At 30.4% G+C, this 26,939-nt stretch overlaps 1 protein-coding gene across 1 annotated transcript; it reads left to right on the top strand.

The window, feature by feature from the left end:
* The first annotated feature begins 2,132 nt into the window (after window positions 1–2,132).
* On the top strand, window positions 2,133–26,014 carry LOC105197994 (putative gustatory receptor 28a). The gene is made up of 7 exons (XM_011164617.3): window positions 2,133–2,757; window positions 10,139–10,407; window positions 10,769–10,954; window positions 11,694–11,943; window positions 12,608–12,676; window positions 12,754–12,843; window positions 24,654–26,014. The coding sequence occupies exons 1-7, from the start codon at window positions 2,470–2,472 to the stop codon at window positions 24,798–24,800; spliced, it is 1,299 nt and encodes a 432-aa protein (XP_011162919.1). The 5' UTR covers window positions 2,133–2,469; the 3' UTR covers window positions 24,801–26,014.
* The last annotated feature ends 925 nt before the right edge of the window (window positions 26,015–26,939 follow it).

The following is a 26,939-nucleotide window of genomic DNA, read 5'->3' as shown; positions in this document are numbered from 1 at the left end:
ATTACGCCGCCATATTTGAACTAATTTGGTTTAACAAAATTTTTTCTACATCTACGAATTATAAGAAATATATCAGAAAAGTTATGGACAATTTATTAAAAGTCTTATGCCGCAAAAAAATTTAAGAAAATGAGCTTTTTTTGGCCTATTATGTGACTTTGCTCCCTTAAACAAGAATAAAATGTACCTCTCATGTTTCTGAACGCAGTATTATAGTAACAATCGATTTAACAAAGAATTAATTTAATATGAAAATCTTGATAGCCATATATATTACGTTTAGAAGATCGTATTAACAAAATTCTGTACTATTGTTTAACTTCGTAATACTATTAAACACTTTTGTATTTAACTCAAAACAACCAAATAACAAAATGTTAATTAACAAAAAAAATATTTGAGTGTAAGGGAGAAGAGAATAAGATAACGACATTAAAGTTTGTCAATTTTTCCTAATTTCTGTGATAATGTAAAAATACTCTTTTTTCAGATTCACTAAAGTCTTGTTTATTATTAATAAAAATTAGAAGTTGTTAACCCTTTATCGTATTATATGCCATATACGGCACAAACCAAAAAAAATTTATTTAATATTTTAACTCAATTTTTGTTGTAATTGCATTTTTATCTAATTTTTTGGACAAAAAAGAATTCATGCGGTAAAGGGTTAAACAAAATAGAATCTTTTAATTTAGATTTTCTAGAATATATTTATTTCATCATCTTGCCTCTATGTGCGGGTAAGATGAATTTTAATAATGGGTAAGATAAAAAACAGTCAAGTAAAGTTTAAAACATACTCTTATAAATAAAATTTATTATAATATAATAATCTTATTACTATTTTGGTACAACGTAGTTAAAGAAAAATGTAAATATAACAAAAATATTTATGTAATCTGTAAAATTAAAATTATTAAAATTATGATACACATTACCGTACATATTGCAATTAAAATTACGTTTTATATAGTTAGAATGCTGTGTTAAGATTAAAAAAACTAATGCACAAATACATTACCTTGCCGACGCTCGTCATCTTACCAACAATTTCTTTATTTATTTATTAGAAATACTGCAATATAAAAATGAAAAAACATGAATATGTTTTCAGGCATACAATATTGTGATTTCATATAGAGAAAATAAAAATATTCAATATAATTATTGAATATTTCACACACATTTCTTATAAACAAACACCATAAAATTACAATAATAACAATAGGTGCTTCCAAAACATATTTCTTATTATCCACTCTTGTGGATAGATTCAATCGAAATCAATCTAACTGCCACAGATTATTTATTATCATCTAAAGTTTCTAAACACTGGTTTGTTATTTGTTATTAACTTAAAAAAGTTAATAATTCGTTGTCTTACCCACTTTGTCTTCTTATCGCTCTTTCCCCTGCATACATTCGTGTGATAATAAGCTCAAATTCAAAAAAAATGGGAAAGTACATGTAATTAAATATTAAAATATACTGAAAAAGTTTCAAAATGCTTAAAAATAAAAATGCTTAATCACAAATGTCGGCCATTATGTATCAGCATATAAACGTCATTACATAAAGGCAGGCTACTAAACAAATGATTCCTTAAGTAATTATTATAATTTGTTATTACCTAATAACGGAGATATGGTAATACGAGTGGCCATAATACTTACGCGGTCCACAATACCATCGTTTCCTCTACTTATTAGAGCCTTTATATATATATATATATATATATATATATATATATATATATATATATATATATATATATGAAAGAAATCTTAAAACTATAAATAACACAGAGCATAATACAAATTACCTTAAAAGTATAAAGCTTAGAAGAAAACATTTTCCAAAATTTTTAATAATATTTTTGGGCTAGAACATTAAAAATAAAAATTAAGCAATGTATAAACAGCAAATAAGAGTCAAGCGCGGTAAACAGTGTGCGTAAGAAAATCTCAAATAATTGAGATGCGCCTCGTATTTGCCGTTTATACATTGTTTAATATACATTTTCACGAGTCTCACAATTAAAAATAAAGTCACAAAGACGTTACTTAATATTTTGATAATCTAAGAGAGCAAAATTCTGAAATTCCACGATATATTTGCCGTGGAACGAGAACGACTATTTACGCAATAAGTTCGCAGGCCGATATCGATCACGAGACACGCAAATGAATCCTTTGGGACACGGAAATTACGAAGCATCGTGAAACATCGTTCACTTGAATCGCACGTTCACCACTTCACCACAGCCGCCACCTGTTCGACCACCTTCAGCCGCCCACCTTTGTCGGGGATGACATTTAGTATTACGCTGTCTGCACGTGTGTAGAACACGCGAGGTGACGCAGCCACGACGCTCATCGTTCATTTCTCGATTACGCGTACGTGTTCGGCACGTAAAGAGCGGCGTTTTTCATTGTTATCGAAGTCAGCGAGTCCCCATCATCCGCGAAGATGTTCCAACCGAAAACTCTGCAAGAGATGATCATGCCACTTTTAGTGGCAAACATTCTAGTCGGTATGGGATTTTGGACGAGCAAGAAAGGCAGGCTTCTAAATATCGTGTACTCGGTGATCTGCCTTGTGACTTATTGCTCCCTGATGAAGCTGTCGATGGAATATCTAGGTGACTATTATCTGCACAAGGCGAACAGTCTTGGCAACATGACGTTCCAGGCGATCTTCTACGCCAACATCTGCATGACGTTGTGCCTCATTCCTTGTGGCTGGTTGAGAAGAAAGGTAATTTTTTTAGATGATTGCCATGGAAAATTACTTTTCTGCGTGTGAAAATTTCCATTTTCTAAAATCTAACGATTTTCATACATTATAAACTTTTATTCGTTAAAAGCAGAATCTTGATTTAGCAATCTTTTTATTCTCAAAGATTCTGCTAAAGAAACGTGAATTGTTATTTTTCTTCGATAGACACATTGTGTGAATATTGCACAATAACGGCATTATAAATTGAAAATTTCGCAATTACGATTAGATGATACGTCATACGTAGCAGTTTCATCGGAATAAAATTTCTAAATAATATTTGTCAAAAATTATATAAATCCGAATATTTCAAGTATAAATATTTTGCAATTATGTCAAAAATTGTTTTATTTCAAATTTTGCTGGATTAAACGAGAGAAAAGATTTTGTTTTTCATGGAAATTTTGTACAATAACTTTGTTAATTATCAATTTTTTTAATTAAAAACTTTACATTTACATTCGTTAATATGTTGTTTAATCAATACTAGATTCAAAATTATGAAATATTAATTATTTAAGTTGATTTCGAGATATTAACTTTAAACAGGCCGCATTAAGCCCATTACTTATTGCACTCATAAGCACGCTTAATTCTTAAACTGTAACGTTCAAAAAAAATCATACTATTGGTATAAACAGCAGTCTGATAGACCGCTATCATATTTCCGCTAATTGTATAAGTTCTTTATAATGAAAAATGCACTGTTAATTATTCTAAATACTTATAAATAAGGAAGACAGAAAAAGGTATTTTAATTTGAGCATTAATAAAAAATCTTATATAAGATGTCTCTAAAGTCTGTAGAACTTTACGCGAAGTATTTCGGAAACGCTTCAAAATTATGAAAAACCGCGATGTACATGTTTGATCATTTCGAGAGGTTCCTTGTTTTTAAGGAGGTTATACAATTTACACCTCACTCCCTCCCTTTCTCCCCCCCCCCTCTTAAAAATGCTCTTGTGGGCCTCCAACTTAAATATTTCAAATAAAACTCTCCCTACCGTAATATATTGTTTGAAATAGCATACAAAAGAAAATGTTTGGTGCAAAGCGGTTGACACGTCGACCCCTTTCAGGAGTAATTTAGTCAAAGTTCAAAAAGGTCAATTTTCAAAAAATTGTTACTTCCATTTTAAAAAATTTTAAGACTTCTAAAAAATCCTAAGAAAGTTGAACCACAAGAATTTTTCCAACATTAAAATATAGCATCATATCAAGAAATAAGAATTAAAATGTGTAAATGAGACATAGATGAAAAAATAGATACATGCCCAATACTGCGAAAAAGTAACGTAAACAATAAATGCCGATCTGTGGGACCGCTATTTTGTAACCGTTTCACATTACACATAGCTAATATGATAATGGGACCACTGTAATGTTTGATAAGTACACATATGAAAATACTATAAATTCAGAACGCTTTTTGTGGATGTCAAAGAAATTATTAACAATTTTTAATAGCGGTTTGTTAAAGCGACATTACAGTTTAAGGGTTAAGAGACTACTTAATAAAATCCCATACTGTTGTGGGCTTTATTCGAAATGTGTATGTACAGCCAAATAAAATATTAAATAACAAATAAACGCATAAGTGTACATATCTACTACAATTGTGTGATATTACGCTCAATTTAGAAAGACTGAAGAAGTATGTGTAATTGTAATACAATAAATGTTAAAATATTTGGAAAAAGTTTAAATATGCTTAAAAGTAGAAAAAAATGTCTTATAACAAACGTCGTCGATTATTGGGCATTAGTAAATTAACGCTATTACATAACTGCAGGCTACTAAATAAATGATCTTATAAGTAATCATTATAATTTGTCTTCTGATAATGAAGATATTAAAAATGGTCTATATATCTAAGGTACCTGTGCCAAATAAGGCTTATCTAACTTGTTTTTTGTAAATTCTATTTATGAAGATATTGAAATAAACTAATTGTAAGTTAGAATAAAATGTTGTATTTTATCCACTCACAAAAATAAAATTATCTTTCATATAAAACATTTGTAAATACACTACTCAAAAGAAAATAGGGAACACTTTCCAGACACCAAAAATTAGGCTATTTTCAAATGACTGTAACTCGGTGAAAAATCATCGTAGATAAAAAATAAAAAAAGCATTTTGAAGCTTGAAGATCCAACTTTAACGCTCTATCAGCAGATTTTCAAAATTCTTTTAACTTCCTTGTCTTATGCAGTAAAAAAGCACACCCTGTTTTGTTCCTTAAAATTTCGTATTTTTGACACTTTGCAGCTCGACCAACAAATTTTTTTCGAACAATTCAAGTAAAGCTTCATAAACTACAACATTTTGCCTACAAAATGCTTTTTTTAAAATTTCTCTACGATTTTTTTTTGACCGAGTTACGCTACTTTGAAGCTAAACCTGCATATTTTACAAATGATATCCGTACTCCGTGAAAAATCATCGTAGACAAAAAATCAAAAAACCATTTTAAAGCTCGAAGTTCCAGCTTTAACATGCTGTTAATGGTTTTCAAAAATTTTCTCAATTTCTTAGTACTATGCCCCAAAAAAGATACACTGTTTTTTCCTTAAAATAACGTATTTTTAACAGCCTGTAGCTCAATAAAAAAATTTTTCTCGACAAATCCAATGCAAGTGCCATAAAGTATGACATTTTCTCTACAAAATGCTTTTTTTAAAGTTTTCTCTACGATTTTTTTGACCGAGTTACAAGACTTTGAAGATATACATTTTTTACAGTACATTTTTCCGAAAAATGACGTCTACCGCCGACATTAGCATTACCCAATGTGCACCACGTGGAGGTTGTCGGTCGGATTTTTGCACATCGTGTGTGTGTGTGTGAGTGTGTGTGTGTGTGTGTGTGTGTGTGTGTGTGTGTGTGTGTGTGTGTGTGTATGTATCACAGCAGAGATAAGGACCCCGCAGTTCGTCACTTCTGCAGTATTTAATGACTCCAAACCCTCTCTGCTGTGTGTGTATGCGCTCGCGCGCATGAGAGTTCAATAGTGTGTATTTCCTCCTCTCTGATCAATTACTGCTTGCAAGCGTTCTCGCATATTTATACATCTTGCAATACGATCTTGCGGAATGTTGTGCCAAATTTCCGTTAAAATTTCTCCCAATTCTTCTAAATTTCGCGGCTGTTCCTCGCGACGCCTTAATCGTCGTTCCATTTCATCCCAAATGTGCTCGATTGGATTTAAGTCCGGGCTATTGGCGGGATGATTTAATAGTCTAATTGCGTGTCGTTGAAAAAAACGTCGCGTTATATTCGCCGTATGAGGTCGAGGGTTGTCCTGCATAAAAATAAAGTTCCGACAGGTTCGATTTAATAGCAAAACGTGTGGTCGTAGAATATCGTTGATATAACGAACACCCGTCATTGCCGGAGGTGGCAGGATCACTAGATCACTTCGTCTTGTAAGTGATATACACCCCCACACCATCACGGAACCGCCGTTGTAGGATCGTATTGGCATAACGCAACGTCGATCATAGCGTTCATTTCGTCGATGCCAAGTACGTATACGAGCATCATTGCCATAAAGGCAAAAACATGATTCGTCGGAGAAATATACATTTCTCCAATCCTGTGAACTGTAAACATATAGTCGTCTTAGTCTAAAAAAAATCTCTTTTTAGACAAAGATGACCATATGTAAACATTGCATGCTCAATACAATAAAATTTTGTTTAGTACGCCGGCGATTCTCGCAGTGTGATAAGCGACACGGAATTTTCAAAATGCCGCGTAGACATTTATCGGCCGTAGAAGTTGCACGCATAATTGCGCTTTTGCAACAAGGTTTTAGTATGCGTTATGTGGCGCAAGATATTGGTGCATCTGTGTCCGTAGTGAGTAGAGCTTGGTTACGATATCAAGACACGGGAAATTACACGAGACGTGAAGGTAGTGGTCGTTCTCGATTAACGACAAATAGACAAGATCGAGCCATTGTTCGTTATGCATTAGAAAGACGAATAATTACCGCAAGAAACATTCGTAATGACATTCATTTGCGCCATGTGTGCGAACAAACAATTCGCAACCGTTTGAGAGAAGCCGGTCTTCGTTCTCGTGTTCGTGCACAAGTACCAAGACTCACACTCGTACATCGCCAAGTACGTTATCAATTTGCGCGCGATCACATAAATTGGACCGCTAGGGATTGGAGAAATGTATATTTCTCCGACGAATCACGTTTTTGCCTTTATGGCAATGATGCTCGTATACGTACTTGGCGTCGACGAAATGAACGCTATGATCGACGTTGCGTTATGCCAATACGATCCTACAACGGCGGTTCCGTGATGGTGTGGGGGTGTATATCACTTACAAGACGAAGTGATCTAGTGATCCTGCCACCTCCGGCAATGACGGGTGTTCGTTATATCAACGATATTCTACGACCACACGTTTTGCTATTAAATCGAACCTGTCGGAACTTTATTTTTATGCAGGACAACCCTCGACCTCATACGGCGAATATAACGCGACGTTTTTTTCAACGACACGCAATTAGACTATTAAATCATCCCGCCAATAGCCCGGACTTAAATCCAATCGAGCACATTTGGGATGAAATGGAACGACGATTAAGGCGTCGCGAGGAACAGCCGCGAAATTTAGAAGAATTGGGAGAAATTTTAACGGAAATTTGGCACAACATTCCGCAAGATCGTATTGCAAGATGTATAAATATGCGAGAACGCTTGCAAGCAGTAATTGATCAGAGAGGAGGAAATACACACTATTGAACTCTCATGCGCGCGAGCGCATACACACACAGCAGAGAGGGTTTGGAGTCATTAAATACTGCAGAAGTGACGAACTGCGGGGTCCTTATCTCTGCTGTGATACATACACACACACACACACACACACACACACACACACACACACACACACACACACACACACACACACACACACTCACACACACACACACGATGTGCAAAAATCCGACCGACAACCTCCACGTGGTGCACATTGGGTAATGCTAATGTCGGCGGTAGACGTCATTTTTCGGAAAAATGTACTGTAAAAAATGTATATCTTCAAAGTCTTGTAACTCGGTCAAAAAAAATCGTAGAGAAAACTTTAAAAAAAGCATTTTGTAGAGAAAATGTCATACTTTATGGCACTTGCATTGGATTTGTCGAGAAAAATTTTTTTATTGAGCTACAGGCTGTTAAAAATACGTTATTTTAAGGAAAAAACAGTGTATCTTTTTTGGGGCATAGTACTAAGAAATTGAGAAAATTTTTGAAAACCATTAACAGCATGTTAAAGCTGGAACTTCGAGCTTTAAAATGGTTTTTTGATTTTTTGTCTACGATGATTTTTCACGGAGTACGGATATCATTTGTAAAAAATGCAGGTTTAGCTTCAAAGTAGCGTAACTCGGTCAAAAAAAATCGTAGAGAAATTTTAAAAAAAGCATTTTGTAGGCAAAATGTTGTAGTTTATGAAGCTTTACTTGAATTGTTCGAAAAAAATTTGTTGGTCGAGCTGCAAAGTGTCAAAAATACGAAATTTTAAGGAACAAAACAGGGTGTGCTTTTTTACTGCATAAGACAAGGAAGTTAAAAGAATTTTGAAAATCTGCTGATAGAGCGTTAAAGTTGGATCTTCAAGCTTCAAAATGCTTTTTTTATTTTTTATCTACGATGATTTTTCACCGAGTTACAGTCATTTGAAAATAGCCTAATTTTTGGTGTCTGGAAAGTGTTCCCTATTTTCTTTTGAGTAGTGTATTTTTTTTAATTTTGACATCGAGTCTTATTAAATGCATCTGTTTTTAATGAGACCTAAATCAAAAATAAATTGAAAATAAAGAAACTAAACTTTATCTTCCAAATCTTTTTTAAAGTGTATATTAATCACAAAAATCCCTTTAGATCTACTCTGATCATTAATTTTGTCTGTAATTGATTTGTCTGTATTTTGGAAATTTTTTTGAGTAAAATTTTAAATTCTTATAAGTTAACAGCATTGAAAATCATTATCCTTTGTTGCAAGCCATAACAATAAACATGCACAAATAGGCTTTGTTCATATATAATAAGTAAATTATTTATAAAAAATATTCTTATTTCAAAAAATCAATAAATTTATTTTTTTATAGAAAATTAAATAATATTATAATATGTTGTAATAAACCATAATATATTATATACTTAATAAACCTTGTAATAAATTTATATAAAAATAGCTCATTCATCCAAGTAACAAGTGTTTGTTACACTAAATATACGTGTTGCTGCCAGTTTTATTTTCTTAGCCTATCTTTATTTACTTCTTATGACACATTTTTAAGCATATAATTTAAGCATAAAGCGCGTTTTTTAGTAGTAAATTAAAAAATGAGCCTTATTTAATACACACCCTTATTTGGCTTACAACAGCCATAATATCATCTTTTCTTATAATATGTCATGTTGCAATATTTATACATTATGATTTAAGAATAATTGTGTGCTTTTATTAGCATTTATGTAAATTAATTATATTTCTAAATGTTGTACATAATAAAACACTTTTTTTAATTTTTAAACAATTTCTTTCCAAATTTAATTTTGCAAATATCATTAAAATGATTCGCCATATATTCGTCATAGCTTTGTTGAAATGCTATTTCGAAATTAATTGCGTAGTCAATATTTTATAAAATGTCCATATTTTTATGTTTATTTTTGTAGATGTATCTATTATTATATTAAGTTTTAGAAGAACTTTACGCGTTTTTCTGATTTAATCCTTATAATCAGTAAGTAATTAAAATTTTTAGACTACAATTTCTATTTAGAGATAAAACGAGTCATTCTTTTCAAAAATCTAGTTGGCGATGGAATGGGATATCTAAGAAAAAAGATAAAAGATTAAAATGGAGTAAAAGCAATGATCCCTATTTTTTTAATAACAATAAGTAATAAATGAATATGATTTTACCTTATTTTTTGTTAATAGAATAACTTAATATAATTATTATTTCGATAAATTCTAATATAATATAATTATTATTCTATCAAAAGATAAAAGAAATTATTTATTTGTTAAATATTTGTCAGTAAAGCTCTTTTATTTTTTTTTACCTCCATTTTTAATTTTAATAGGTTTTTCCAGATGTGACACCCCTATCTTCAATTTCCAGAAAAAGCAACTCTTTTTAAGTTAAGTAGTCTAAAAAGTTTGATTAAAACCCGAGTTATAAGAATTTAAAACAGTAAAACGTGTAAAACGGTCTTCTAAAATTAAATGAGTTATACATAATGCAGATTATAAGTCTTATGCAAGATTTTGTCATATAATTTAATAAATGTTCTATCGGGGGGGAATTCAATTTTCGCAGCATATAAAAGCGGCAATAATGCGCATCCTGATGTGCGAGAAAACCATGGAGCAAATGGGATTACAGAAAAACTATCGGAAATTGTTTCTGAGCCAGCTTTACGCCCTCACATTCGTCGTGGTGATATTCGTCATATTCATAGCGGTCAATTATGACGGAATGTTCCCGATAAATACACCTGTGCATATCAGACTCATTCTCATATGTGCCTCAACTTATCCTATTATTTTACTCTACGTGAGCGATGTATCGTTCTTGCACTGGGTCAGGTAAAATGATTTTCCATGAGTGTGTATAATAAACATTCACTAATTAGTCTTTTCTACGAAAAACTTGGCATTAATTAATAATAATTCTTAAATCTCGACTATTTGATCAAACAAATTTTTTCTTGACGTTATTATATTCTATGAATAAATTATTCTTTTTAAATTTATTTTTTTAATGTAATGTTAGCAAATATTCTTTAATTTTTTATTTTATTTTATCTTTATACAAAATTATTTTTTTAAATTAATATTTTTGTATTCTATTTATAATTATGCCATTATTTTAATCGTAATAATTACAAGCAATATATTAAATAATGATTGTTATCCTATTTTGCTCTTGCTGCAAATTTGCTTGAAGATACTCGAAGGTTCGATTCGAGCAGTTGAACGGTCTGCTGCAAGGCATGCTAACAACTACACCCGATTCACCGCAGCATAAGAGGGTCCTGAAAATGAAGGACGAGTGGAATAAGACTTTTATCGCATCCGCGACGCAGCAGGATCGTAGAACCAAGGACAACACTGACGTGATGAGAGCCGTCAAGTGAGATTTTTATTTTAGCACGCGTATAAATAAATTTTTACGTAATTTTGTACATTAAAAAAACTTTCATGCGCATTTTATACATCCACAATTATGTCACTCAGAGTTTGCATGGTAACGAGTCGTTTATAAACTACGTTAACGCTATCTATTGTACATTTATTTTTGAATAATTTAGAAATTAACACATTTATAGCCAATGCCATTTTAATAAAAATTAATGTTTTTATGTTTAATTTTGATTTATGCTGTTTTTATTTTACTATTTCTATTTCCTCATTTAATTATTTTAACACATTTTATTTTAAAAATCATTTCAAAACATAAATTTGTTTAAAAATCATTTTTATAAAAATTTATTAAAATATCTTCGCGACTAGGCGCATGCTTGATGTATTTTCCTAAACAAATAGCAAATTGAATGTGTGTATTACGAAAATACAATTACAAATACGATAATATTTTATTTATTATGTAACTCAGATCGCAAATAAGTTTAAATTGCGTTTTGAATATAATGATATAATAAATGCCTTTTATAAAGAGAGTTTATTTATTGAAATTCAACAAAAGAAAAGTTCAAAGATACAAGTAAATGCTATATTTCTGAAAATAATAAAACTAAAAATAAAAAATTTATCATAATTTTATTTTGAATTGTATTTTGACTACTTTATTATAACAAAATAATCATACTTTTTTTTAAATTTAACTAACAATGTTTTCCTTTTTATTAAAGGCAAGTTCATTTAGAATTAATCAAGTCAACCAGGAGTACAAATGAAGCGTATGGCATACAAATCCTCCTTTCCATGACGATATCGTTTGTGTTTATCACTAGTCTCCTCTACTACGCTTACTCAATTTTTTGGCTAAAGCTTAGTAATGAAGTATTTCGACAAGAGATGATACCGGTCGTCGGTTGGATTCTGTTCTACTCGTCAAAGGTCCTTGTTATAAATCATATGTGCGCAATGGCGAGCATTGAGGCAAGCATTAAAAATATTTTAATACTTATTTATAATCTTTTTAACACATATTTATAATCTTTTTAAATCTCTTTAAAACTTGGTTCCCTCACGACGCAATATTATTTGTATGATATCAAAAGCGAATAATGACATGTAAATTAATGACTATGTATAGACTTATTTTTTAGTTTTCTCTTAAAAATATGATAATTTTATAATTCTACAATCTGTTATATAATAAACTAAAATATTTATTCGATATATCAAGAAGTAGAAGTATAAAATAATAATTTGTCTCAACCGTCAAAAACTGTCGTGATAACAAAATTGAAAGACATATGATTATTTCAGGAATTATTTTACACTTCTTATATCGAACAAATTTCTCAATTTGCTATATTTTTTAGGATTACGAAATTATTAGCAATTAATGTATTGCATTGCATTACTTTTAACAGCATACATCATCGCACAGTAGCGAGTCTTAATATCAAATATCAAAATAATTATTATTATTGTAATAAATTAAAGTAATTTTAAATATTTTAATATTTTTTTGTTTGTTTTGAAATTAATAAAAAACAAATTGTTTTTAATATTTCTACTTTCTTGAGCAATGAACAAAATAGATTAGTTTGTACGTGGGGCATTGATCATGATATAAATGCATGAACTTTTGCAGGCCGCGAATACGGGAGATATAATCTGCGAGCTGTACGAGCCATCAACCAGCAAAGAATTTCGCGCAGAGGCAAGTCTATTTCTTTATGTTAATTAAATAATACGAAAAGCAAGCAAAATAGCAATTAATATGAACATTTTCTCCAGATACGCGACTTCACTCTACAGCTGATACAGAATCCATTAATCTTTACTGCGTGCGGATTCTTCAATCTGGATCACACGTTCATTCACGGGGTAAGCATTGATAATTCTTCTTAAATTTCACGTAAAGCAAAAGACATCTATTAATTTAATTTACTTGATTAATTCTTCGTGACCTTACGTAACACATAGTTGTGAATTCGCACCGCGCAATTTTGACAGTTCATAACTTCGCTTACAATAAATTAAGCTACTTTGAAGTTTTTTTTTTATTTGAAAGAAAAAAATAAAGAATAACATTGCTTCAGTGGTGTAATATCAAAAAAACATCATTATTTTAGTCAAAAATCTATTAAACTGCAACTATGTTAAAAAAAAAACAGAGCTACAAAAAAATGCTAGTACAAATTCGCGTCTGTGTGTAAACATAGGGTTAATTTCCATTCAAATAACGCTGCTGTTCACAAGTAGTTTTTATCTACTTTTTGTTACTTCATGCTTTATTTAATCTCAGACTTTCGCCATATAAATTTTATACCTTTATTTAAGTATTAAATATTAAAAGTTATAAAATTTCATGTAATGTGTTAACATAAATAAAACATGTGTCATGTGAGATTGACAGTCATGACCAATAAAAAACAAAATATTCATTTAAATAATTGTTTAGTGTATTCTCGTTCAATATAATCTCTTCCAAATCCAAGAACCTGATACATGTCAACGTTTTTCTTGGAAACTGATAAGTTGAATCTGATATACAGGATTTATCAAAAGTGTGGAAACCCATAAATAACTTTTGTAAAAATGAAAATATCAAAACACGGTAAAATATGTATTTTGATTTATCAAAAAAGTTACTCTTTGACATGGATACCAATCATTCCTTATCCGGTACGAAGGGATAAAAGGGTGATCCAAAATTTTAAATTAGACAAGGGTCGAGTGGAAGCTCATTTGAAAGGTCTTTTGATAACAAATACACTCCTAAAATTTCAAGTCGTTACGACACCCCTATTCAAAATGGCGGCCGCACAAATATCGAAATTTCATGCACTTAGCGTTATCCAAGATCAACTGCGTGGAAGTGGCATAAATCTAATTTCTTGTGTGTGCGTGTGCGTGTGCGTGTGCGTGTGCGTGTGCGTGTGCGTGTGCGTGTGCGTGTGCGTGTGCGTGTATGTGCGCGCGCGCGCGCGCGTGTGTGTGTGTGTGTGATTTTGTGTGTATGTTTATGTGTATGCATATGTAAACCCTGTATTATTTTGATTCTTATCAAAAACCGTTTACAATAAAAGATTTCCGCAACAGTTTTTATATTTTTCGAGCAAAATTTAATGGAAATATTTACTCATGTTTTTCATCTATCGTAAAAATCAATTTTGCAGAAAAACATGACTTTAGAAAAATAAATATAATTATTGAATGCAAAAATAGCTGAATCGTTTAAATATGTCAATTGAAATGTTACCAGTCAAAACCCTACCAAGAAATACAAAAATTGTATATACGATTCGTTCACATTAAATCAAGACTTGGAACTTTTTTACAAATAAGGAGGACAAAATATTCAGTCTTTATTAAAATGAAAACTTTTAACTTTTAATTATAAAAGTAAAATCTCTAAAGCTTCTATTACTTATGTTATAAATTTTTATAATTTTATTATATAAAATTACGCTTTTTTTCTTGAAAAACAGCTAATATGGATTCTACATAATAATACTGATTAGTAATATTAAATCAGTTGTGTATCAGTATTTTTACAACCTATTATTTCTGCGATTATGTTATCTATGATTGTGGAACTATGATGATCAAAATATTCAAACAGCACTGAAAGATTACAGAAACATTGCATAAACCTTACATTGAAACATTGTAACATTACGTGGATGTTGCGAAATATTTCTGCGATGTTACTACAAAGTTGCAGCAACGTTGAAATGTCCGCCCTGCGATATTATTATAATGTAAGATTACAATAATGTTACGGTGCAATGTATTTATTAAATTGAAATGCATTGCTATACATAGTAGAACGCTTCAAGTTTACACTTTGAGAATATATAAACTATCCAAGAAAAACAAGGAAAACTCGTTAAATTAATGTATTATAAAAGTAACAATATTTTTGGATCTAAAACTCAAATGTAAAAAAATTGTGAATTTACACAATCGCAACGAGCTTTCCTCAGATCTTTCTTGAATTTCTTTATATATTCTCAAAGTTTATCTATTTAAAAAACTGAAGTATTCTGCATATTAGAAAATTATTGTATCTTAATTAAGTTTTTATGTAAAAATGGAAAATATTACATTATGTTTTGTTATTAAATTAACATTGCTATTTCATTTGTTGACATATAATATATAAAATAATAATATTAATTAACATTAACACATACATATTAATATATTCATTATAAGCAGGAACCCTGCCCAAAATAAAATTTTGATCCGGTAACGGTCAGAGAATATATCCAATTTTCGGTTTCGGTTTCGATATTGGTTATGTTACTAATAACGGTTACGGTCACCGGTTAAATTTCAGTCTTTTTTGGTTACGGTTACAGATGCACAATTACCTACTGTAAAATTGAATAACGTATAAAAATGATAACATGTAAAAATAATACAAATACTATATAAATATCATATTATACAAAATTCTTATTTATTGTAAACAACATTTGTTTAATATAAAAGTGTTTATAAATTATTGGAGATTCCGGGTCTTTCAAAATCTCTTTTTTTTGTTTTTGTTTTACTTCAACATTCTCAGCAACATTAATGGTCGTTTTTTGACTAGTATTAATGGTAGTTTTTCTCTTTAAAATAACATAATAATCTTAATCAAATTATCATAATAAAAGCAAAGAAATAAATAAGTAATCCTCTGTAGACACCCCAGTATCGCTATTTATTGAGAACTTAAAAGTAAACATCTACGATTTTAAAAGTGCAATTAAAATTGTCGAACTTTTTTGGTGCTCTAAAAAGGCAGGAAAAATTGAAACATAATTTTAGATTTAAAAATTTAGTTCTAATGTTACAAAGATCTTATTTTTTTGTATTTTTTTATGTTCACAAATTAAAGAAAAAATTAATCTTTAAAATCAACAACGTATCTATGGAGCGTTAAAAATATTGTATTAAAAAGGAGATGAAATATAGATGCCGTGTATCTTCTTTTTTTATTCTTATCTTGTAGAGAGAGAAGTCTACACAGCACGCGCTTTGTCTCCTTTTTTACCTGATTGATCTTGAGTATGATCTTTAATAGCATTTTAAAAAATCTAACCAAAAATCTGACCAAAAAAACTGGAAAAATATTTTTGGTCAGGTTACGATTACGGTCGATTAGCCTGCACAATTAGCCTTCGTTTTCGGTTTTGGTCTGACTAAAATAACGGTTATGATCTAGTTATCGGTTTTGGTCTGGTCAGGGTTCCTGATTACAAGTACTATATCAGTATCAAATCGCTTGATATGCGCAGTACAAACAAGGATATTAAGTAATTTGGTATTAGTACTTAGCGTATTAAAATGGTATAAACCAACAAAATGTCTTTACACAAAGTATCTACACACATATTGATGTGTAGATATTCAACGCACATTATTATTATTTTGTATTTTTGAGAATTTTGTAATATTTCTACGATATTGATAGAACATTTTGATGAAATATTATATTGTATGTCTGAGACGTCTCCGCAATATTACATTGCAACTTGAAATGTTGGAACGTTTCTAAAATGTTACTGGAAGCTTCGGTGCTGTACGGGTACTACCACACCTTTACACAGTCAGTATTACTGTCAATACTCCTACCTCACAGTGGTATTAGTGCTCGAGAATCAAAAAATTTAGATCACTTTTTTATGGAAAAAAAATCGACTGCCAGGTATGTAGTTATAACTGGGAGAAAAGGAGTATTACGCTGCTCATGTAGTAGTTACTTATAACGACGGATCACACGACAGATATTACACTCTTTTGATTATTATCTGGCAGTATTACTGTTCGTGTAATAATTACTATCAGCAGATTATACAGAAGTTATTACACACCTTTATCCATGTGAATATCAGTACCGTATAGAAGCTACTGCCAAAGGATCACAAAATAAATATATACACCTATGGATATCACTGACAATGAGTGTATGACAACCTATGATAATTACTGTTGGTGTAGTAAAGTACAAGGCAGTTTTACTGCTCACTTATGAGTAGGTGTCTAAGATGCGCCTAAAAGCGTGGAGGAAAAAGCGGGGCGGAAGAGCGCGGGGGGGCGACCGTAGCGCCTGCCGTAAGCGGTGAGCAAGGGGGGCAAGATGGAGGGGGTGCCAGAACGTATGTTTGTTTCAGCGCATTGTGTATGAGTGCTGGTGAGCGGGGGGGAGGGGTGATGGGGGGAGCGTAAACGTATGTTCGTTTCAGCTCAGTGCGTATGTGTGAGAGCGTATGTGTTATAACGCCGGTTCTAGAATATTGTGCTTTCTAACGCATTGTAGCCGGGGATAGGAGACGACTTTAGCTGCCGCGCGGAAGTATGGTGCAGCGTGACGTGTTATCTGCGGTTAACCGCATCGACGCTTCTTGCATTTTGATAAGTGTGAGATGCAGTTTTTTTATCGCGATGTAGCGATCGCGATTTATTTTAACGATTTAGGTGTGGCCCGATTTATGATGGCGCGACTACTATTTTGCATTTAGAATTAATTGTTTAGGATGTGTGTTGTATAATAATGTTATTGAGTTCGTTTAGGTCGTGTGTTTTATAACGATAATGTTATTGAAAAAAAATTGCAAAAGATGTGCACTATCATTATTAAAAATTATTAATATGCACCGAAGCGTCAATAAGAGTACCCACAGATAACGCGTCACAATGCATCGTATACCTTCCCAAAAAGTATACTCTCCTATTTATTTTGAGTTAGAATTCGCCTATATAAACAGTGAAATAAAGATGCGCCTCACAATTATCAAAGCGCGGCGAGCATCGATGCGGTTAACCGCAGATAACACGTCACGCTGCACCGTACTCCCGCGCGGTGGCCAAGATTGTCTCCTGTCTCCCCCGGCAACAATGCGTTAGAAAGAACAGCATCCAAGAACCAGCCCCACCACCCCTCCCCCGATCACACACACACACATACACAGTGAGCTGAAACAAACTTACGTTTGAATACGCTTCCTCCCCCTTCCGTTTTGGCCCCCCCCCCACTCCACCCGACGCTTACAGCGAGCGCCACGGCCGATCCCCCTCGCGCGTCTCCCCCCCGCGGAACGCCCCCTGGGCTGAGGCGCACCTTTCCTTGCTACTCTTATATTAAAGTTATTATTACACTGAAAAAACGCGCGCTTATAACGGATCGTTTATTATTCATTGCCATATATGTTTATTACTCAAATAATTAATGCTATTATAAGTACATTATATATGTGTGCTAGAACGACATATAAAATATGCAGTGCATTAAACATCTTATTATTACTACAAATTGTAATTATTTTAATTCTTTTAATTTGGAAATATTTTTCCTGCAATTTTTTAATTTTTTAATTAGATAGATTTTTACAGGTTCGACAACCATATTTGATCATGACTAACCAGATTTTGCAATTTTGACTTGGTTAAGTGGCACGATAGTATATGGATGTAGATGGAGATAGAGTGAGACTGAGTATGAGTGTTTGTAGTATATTAGGAAGTATTAGAAAGTAAAAAGATACGAACTAAAAAGGTAAGAAGGTAGAGAAGACGGGTAATTGGAGGCGGATGTAAGGGAAAAGGAATTGAGAAGATATTGTAAGACATAGGTAGAAGGAACAGGAATAGGTTAGGGTGGACAATGAGGCGGGAGAATCCGGGAGAACCGGTAAGGTAGAAATTAAACATGGAAGGTAAGAAAAACGAAAAGGGCAAAGAGAAAGAATGTTAAAAGAATAGGTTAGAGGAATAAAAGGTTAGAAATAAAGGCAAAAACAGCTATAGGAAAGAAAAGGCGATAAGTAATGCAAGAAATCAGGCAGAATGGTTTATGGAGAATAAGTAACACATTGTAAATGAGAGAAGGATTGAATGAAAGAAAAGGAGATTGGAAGGAATGTATAGAAGTACGTTGAGAAGGATGATATTATAGGAAAGAAGTAGCGAAAGAAAATTAGAACGTAAGGTAGGAAATAGGACCAGGTATAGACATAAGTATAGATATAGATATTGTAAAAGTAAACGTAAAGGAAATGGAAATGTAAAGATATAGTTGAATTGTATAAATAATTGGTTAATTAAGGATCTTGGGTGGCTTGGTATATAAAGAAGAAGACCGAGAGAATTCAGATCACCGGCCGTTGGAGATTGAGGTTACAAAGCATAAAGGATAGAGAAAGAGGTACAGGAGATTGAGATTATGAAGCATAAACGATAGAGGAAGAGGTACAGGAAGAAAAAGAAAAAAAAAGAAATAAAATAAATATATAGGACAAGAAGGCGACAGAGGTGTAAGCAGAAAAAAAAAGAAACCGGAATTTTAGTAAGAATTGGAAAAAAAAGGAGGCTGTTGGATTAAAGGAGAAGGAGAAACAGAGCCGGATTTTTTGCCTTTGGAGACTGTGCTTACAGAGGTTGAAGAAAGATTGTATGGAATAAGACAGCAGAGGTGGATGCAGAAGGGATGGAAGTGCGCCGTGGATCTCCTTTGCAGCAACAAGTTCACACTGTGGGTAATTCTTGTCACGTTGTATTGGAACGATTCCATAAGATGCGTAATTTCTGCATTTCTGCGTAGAGATAATAAGTAATCTCTAGAAGGCTGGGTGAAAAGGAGGCTATAAGAATTATTAAAGATATTTGGTATAAGAAGCAGGAAAGAGAAGAGAAAGGAAAGAAAAAAAAGATGAAAGAAGAACCGAGAAGAAGGAAAGGAGGAACCAAGGAATGGAGGTACAAATAAAGAAGAATGTGAGGATACGCAAAAGAAGAAGTTAATTAGAAGTTAAGATGGAAACAGAATTAGGCATAGCATAGGCATAGGTATAGATATAGGAATGTTTGCGGTGTGGTGCTGAAGTTCGTTCGGATGGACAGACTTGCTGTATAGGGTACGGTGTTTATTTGCCTGGGCGGACTTTTGCGCTGTGCTGTATCAAGGATAGGTAAAAAAATAAGTATAGGGAGGTATAGTTAGCACCGCGAGCGCTAGGATAAAGAAAAAAATGCGTGTAAAGAGTAGGAACAGAGATAGGCTAATATGGAATAGAACGAGGTATGGATGGATGCGTAAGTTAACCCTTAAACACGTACGTAAGTGGATCTGAGAGATCCCATATGAAGTTTCGAACGCTTGTTTTGTGAAGACGGAATGAGATAGAAGGTTCAGACCAAGACGTAAAAAAAGTTTGAAATCTCTTTCGATTGATAGGGTCGATCAACTTTTTTGGTCAACTAGAATTCGAACGGCACGGCAGCAAAGTTTTGTTAGGGTCAATGCGACCCATATAGTGTGTAAGTGAAACTTTGTTTGTGAATATTTTACATAAAAAAGCTGGACAAAATACGTTTGAACAGGTCGGTTTGCAGATGTTACTCGCATATACTCTGTCTAAAGTTGAAATACTATTAAATGCTGTAGAAAAGGGAGTTTTTCCAAAATATATCATGAAACACATCAATTTTCAATTTTAGGTACGATGTAATCAAAAATACCTCATATTTGCCTTGTTACATAAGTACATTTTTTAATAGAAATGGCAATGATATAATTTTTTTTTAAGTATAAATTTTTAGCTTTAAAACGCCGTATTGTAAAATTCTTCAAAGTTTTTTGTTGAAAAGATATGATATTTTTTTTTAGTGGATTTTTAGATGTCCAAAAATACCTTATATTCTCCATATTACATAATTATACTTTTTAAAAGGATGACTTTGCCAAATTTTATTTTGAAAGTGTGACTCTTTAGCTTTAAAACACCGTATTTGAAAGTCCTTAAACGTTTTTTGTTGCGAAGATATGATTTTTTGAAGGAAAAGTGAATTTTTAACCAATTTCTAATTTTTACTTAATGGTTTTGCTTTTATAACTTCACAATAAATTATTTTTTGGCAATGCTGATTGTGCAGTTACACTCTTGAGATTTTGAACTTTTGTTTTAAAAAAAAATCGTAGAAAAATATTGACTGTAATCAAAGTTATAGCTTCTCAAAGTTGAAAAAGTCTGTCAAACTCAAAAATGTGTTTCCGTATTTTACAGGAGGGTTAAGGATAAGGATTGTAAACCAAGTCCCTTTATAGCTTTTTTGTAAGCTGAAGTAAATAAATATCTATCAGATTTTGCAATTTTTAATCCTGTCCAAATAATTCGCTCAAAATGTAAAACATTGTACAATTAGAAAACTTTCACAAATTTTTCATATTACTACGCGTGTAATACTGACAGTAATATTGTATTTAAGTAGTAAATATTACTTAAGTATTACTGACAGTAACATGCGCAGTATTACATTGTACAAAATCTGTAAAATTTTTGCAATTGCATAGTATTTCACATTTGGACGGATTTAGACAGGATTAAAAATCGAAATTCAAATCTGATCAAATACCTGCAGTTATTAAACCTGTAAAAATTTATATTTAAGTACTACTGCACATATATATATATTACTAATGCAATAATATTTAAGCAGTGATACATTTTAGTACTAAAAAATCACATATAACGACAATACTTCTGATTATTCAATTTCCAGTAATATTCTTAGTAATTTTCTATCATATTTCTATATAGCGGCTAGTAATACGTTGGCAGTCGGTTTTTTTCATAAGGGATGTCAATATTCTATTTCAATCCATCAATATTAATCATACACGCGATCAATAATATTGTCAGTTTTTGTTGATAATATTGACCATGTAAGATTACTATAAATGGTTCTACATGCAATAAATAGAAAGATATACAAAAATATAACAACAAATACATACACAAAGTGACAAAAAGTGATAAAAAAAGTGAATAGAAAGTGAAATTAAAGCAATTATTAATTAAATATTTTATTTCTCTTTATTTTAACTTTTTATTCTATTTCTGAAAGCAAAGTTCATATTAGTTCTATATTCTAGTATGTAATATCCACACACGCAGATTAAGATTAAAAATTTAATGGAGATACTGTAAAATCGGATTATTGTAGTGTTACAATTAATTTAAAAAATTAAATTAAATTAAGGGAAGAAAATTAAATTTTTCCATAACTTTCTTTTTTTTTAATTAAATTTTCTTCCAAAAAATGAAGAAAAAATAATTGCTAACATACGAGTACAAATATTTCTTTCAGAAAATAAAATTTAAGGAAAAAAACACGATTTTTTCCGAAAAATACAAAAAATTTCGGCTGTGATAACAACAGACTTTATTGATGAATTACTTATCTATTACAACTGTGAAATAAACCTTAAAATTGACATATAAAACAATAAAGAGATTATTTTAAGGGATCTTTCTCATTGCAAGGGTAAAAAAATTGTTTTTTTTTTTTATTGCATTTCTCAAGTTCTACTTATGCGTAGAATTAATTCCTAAAACAGTTTTGAAAAAAATATGATTTTGAGAAAATGGACATTTTCTAAAACATTGCGCAGGAAAATAGAAGCAAAAATGAAGCGAATAGCTGACAGTGTATTATGTTCAAGAGACCGGTTTCTAATTAATTATCAAAACTTTTAGAATAAATTGGGAAAATCGAAAAGAAGTTAACTTTGGCTCTCATACATAGCTCCATATCCGTAATACTTACTAATTTATCTATTGAATTTCACATATGATTGTGAACGCATTATATTTCACTTATTGTTAGTTTGATTATAATTACTCAAGTAACACATATACGTTTCAAAAACGTTTTATAAACATTTTTCCGAAACGTTTTATTACCAATTTCTAGAAACGTTTCTCATGCGTTAAAATGTCTACTCAGAAAAACGTTAACTGAAACGGTTTTTTTGCGATAAAATAATCTTTAAGTAACCATTATAGAAACGTGTTTTTTACGGATAAAAAAATTTTTTAATTTTTACTTTTTTTAGAATTTCTAATTAATTGTCAAAAATAGTTTTTTAATGTTAAATAAAATAGAAATGTTTAAAGTAAAAAAAAAATTGGGAATCTTTCTCAAAAATTTTTTTTTGAATTTTCAAGCGGTCACCCCCATTCAAGTCGTAACCTCGCTGAACGTTGCTTGACCTGTAAGACTGCTGCGAATTGATGCCTGATGATTGATCTGTGAACACTTTGTATTAACACATGTATATCGAGTCAATATATGTTATTGAAAAAATAAAACATAATTAAAGCATATTATTTACATAAACTTGTATAAACTTCTACTCTTTTACGATTACGACTTAAATGAGTGACCGCTTGAAAATTTCCGGAAAAAATTCTTGAGAAAGATTCTCGGTTTTTTTACTTTAAAAAATATTTTTATTTTATTTAATGTTAAAAAAACTGTTTTTTACAGTACTTTTTTTACAGTATTTACAGAAGAAACGTAAAAAATACGTTTTTTAAACAATGGTTTCAAAAACGTTCTGTTTAAATGTTTTTTAATGGTTCTTTACGGTTATGAAACTATAGATACGTTTTAAAAACGTATTTGAAACTATTATGTGCTACGTGTACATATCATCGCTTCTAAATGAAACGCGGAGTAAAAAGTGAAAAAAAGTTAAATCCAAAAAGAAAATTTTTTTGGAAATCAGTATATCCTTCAAAAGGACACAAACTTTACTTTTTTTCTGCTTCATCAAAGAAACAGAAAAAAGACAGAACAATTCACAAAGAAAAGAAACAAATCTTACAAGGTTTATAAGAAGTAGATCTATTTTGTCGCTCTGAAATAGTGGATTAATGATTGGTAAAAAAAACATTTGGATTATAAGAGAAGAACATCAATTTAAAATTTTAACATCGTTTTTCTCAAAACATTTTTAAAATTGCGGAAACCTCTTCAAAGAAATTGGATTAATCGATTAATTTAAAATGACGCATAATTATAATTATTGCTGACACTATTTTGCAGTTTGTGACCCATAATTTATTTATATTTATCAATTATTTAACTTTTATTTTAAAGGAGTACACGAAAAAATGTTGAGAATCAAAGATTGAGTTTCTCTCACTCTGTCGCCATTTTGTTAAATTTCAAATTTTTAACCCAAAATTGATTCAGCATCTTTATAAAAAAGTATTACTGTCGAAAAAATTACATAGAATCTGCTATTTTCTATGATTTCTTTAAATTGGCAGTAATATTATACAAAATGTACATATGTGTGTGTACACAAGCAACACTTTGACAAATATCCTAATCATTCAAGTTTCTAAAGAAATCACAGAAAATAATAGATTCTGTGTGTAATTTTCTGTGCGTAATTTTTTCAGCAGGGTAACTTATCTAAATACTTTTTCATAAGGATACTGCATTTAACAGTGTTAAATACAGGTAAAAAAGATTTTTTTAAATATTTTTATTACAAAACCGTCACAAAACCAAAATAAAATTTCCCTCAATTTTTGTGTTTTACTCAAAGCGTCAAATTTAATAAACCAGGAGAGGGAAATGGATAAAAAAATGTTGTTTCAAACTTGTAAGACAAGACTTTCTATTAAAACAAATAAAAAGTTACATTTTAATCGGTTTTATAAATTGTTCATGATCCACTTTCAAAAAATAATCAATTTTTAGGTCTTTGAATGAGCAAAATCCCTTAAAAGAAAAAAAAACTCGAAAAAATATGGTAATTAAGGAAAAGATTGGACAAAACCGTTTTTTTTTTCAAAATTTGTAGAATTTTTCCGAACTAAGAACATTAATTTGTTGCTACTTTTCAGGTCATTGGCTCGGTCACCACATATCTCGTGATTCTTATCCAAGTCGGAGATTTACCAAATGGAAATAAGTCACCAAACTCTACTATAACCTACAACGGAACAAATTTTACTATGTCAGATATGTTTACAACCGTAGGTTATCCATAAAGGCAAATTTCGCGTATTTTTCATTTTTCTATTGTTTTGTATGGATTTAAGAAAGATTTGATGAAGTACGTTATCGTTTTTGTGAATACATATATACTGTGGGTTTGCGTGATACGAAGACTAAACAAAGTTAATTCTTTCTTTTTATTGGATGCTGAAAGTCGTTCTTTAATATCCACTTTCCCCCAACGCATTACAAGCAACTAGTTACTGTTATTTTTATTTTTTTATAATAATGATTTGGTAATAACGTTGCACTTTTTTATAATGTTTATGGTATTCTGTTATTTGTCAAAAGTGATTAAAGTATCAGTAAATATCTGAGAAGAATAAAGTCCCCTTTTTTAATTCTATTTATAGGCATAATAAAATTAATTGAGAATAAAATTTTTATTTTAATTACAACAATAAAATAATTAATCTTCCATATAGAATATTTTTAAATAAACAAAAAAAATTTTTTTAATTATAACATTGGACCTTACATGCTTGTAAATAAGGCCAGAATAAAAAATAAAATAAAAATAACAAAGAAACTAAATATTACTTTTTAAATCAGTTTAAAAATTATTATTTTAATTATAAAAATGAAATTTTTCAGGATTTACTCTATTGTTAAACACAATCACAATTATCTTTAATTTTGTCTTTAAATAATCATTTAATCTTTTCAAATTTTTGTTTGACTTCCTATGACATATTTTATGAATATATTCTAGGCAAAAGTACATTTTTGTGTAACTTCAGAAGTCTTATTTAATTACTTTATTTGCAACGACTAAGGTACTTTAGTCTAATCCTGACCTTACTATAATCGTTATGAAAAATTGTAATACTATTATCAAATTGTTATTTAACAAAGTAATGGTAACATTAATAACGTTACTCATAACACTGATCACTTCCTATCCCCAATAAAGAATGTATCTCAAAGCATTATTTTCTTTTTCTATAAATATCATATCGATTTTTGCTTCCGTCAGTTTTTTAAGTAGAAACATAGAGTAGCGAGATAAAATTCTTCGTAGAGAAAAAGGCTGCGTTTAGCAAAAAATACAATTTTGCAACTGTTGTAAAATTCTATTGAATCTGAATGTATAAATTATATTAAAAAATTTTACAACAAACTTGCAAAATTACTTTTTAAACGCCATTGAAAGAACTGAAACGTAGTATGTTGAATGCTAAAAAATAAATGTTCTTTCAACATTAAATTTATATTGAATTTTCTTCATTAATTGTCATTGTTGCTACAACATTGAAATAATATTAAACAAATTATTATCATTTAAAAATTGAAAAAAATAATATATGTACATATTTTATTAAATAAAAAATAAATTTTTAATTAATTGGTATTAATTTTCTATTGTTTCCCAAGTAATAAGCTTTTCTTTAAACTAGTATACATTTGTTTAAATTAATAATATATATATTTTATTCTAAAAATTAAATCTAATTTTAGTCTAAAAATTAATAAAAATGTATACTTAAATTTTGTATGTATTTAAAACAATGTTAAATTAATAAATTTATTGTAATATAATATTTTCTACTGAATATCAATATTATCAAATCAATCAAATTTTAACATATTTACGAGGCATTAATAAATACATTAATTTTTCATGGTATATTTTTCAAAAAGAAGTTTGATGAACAAAAAGTAAATTTGACAATAAATCTGATAGTTTAATTGTTCTATAATAAGTACCTTAATATATATTCCAGTTTCTCGCAAAATATGCAAAAGGATGTGCAAAGATTAATTGAATAATATATTCAACAGTATAACAGAAATAATATCTGTATAACAACTTATATCATGAAAACATTATTTAAAAAACTTACTCTTATATATTGAGCTTTTACGTTTTATCGACATAATAAAAGATTTATTCAAGGACCATGGACCAAAAAAACGTTTTGGTTGGATTGTGGTTTATGAAAATAATAAAATAACTATTCCGATTTTGATCAATAAAGAAAACTGTAATTGTTTGAATTCTAGATTTTTTTTTATCTTGATTACAATTTTTCTATAATTAATCTTTCCTACATTTTTCATTTCTCTATTGAAAAATATAACTTTTTATTTATAATTTTATATTTCTATACTTCCTATTTATACAAGAAGCA

Source organism: Solenopsis invicta, chromosome 8 (assembly GCF_016802725.1).
Source record: "Solenopsis invicta isolate M01_SB chromosome 8, UNIL_Sinv_3.0, whole genome shotgun sequence".
Classification (NCBI taxonomy): domain Eukaryota; kingdom Metazoa; phylum Arthropoda; class Insecta; order Hymenoptera; family Formicidae; genus Solenopsis; species Solenopsis invicta.
Note: the sequence above shows the minus strand (reverse complement) of the source record. Positions and strands in the feature narration are given on the sequence as shown.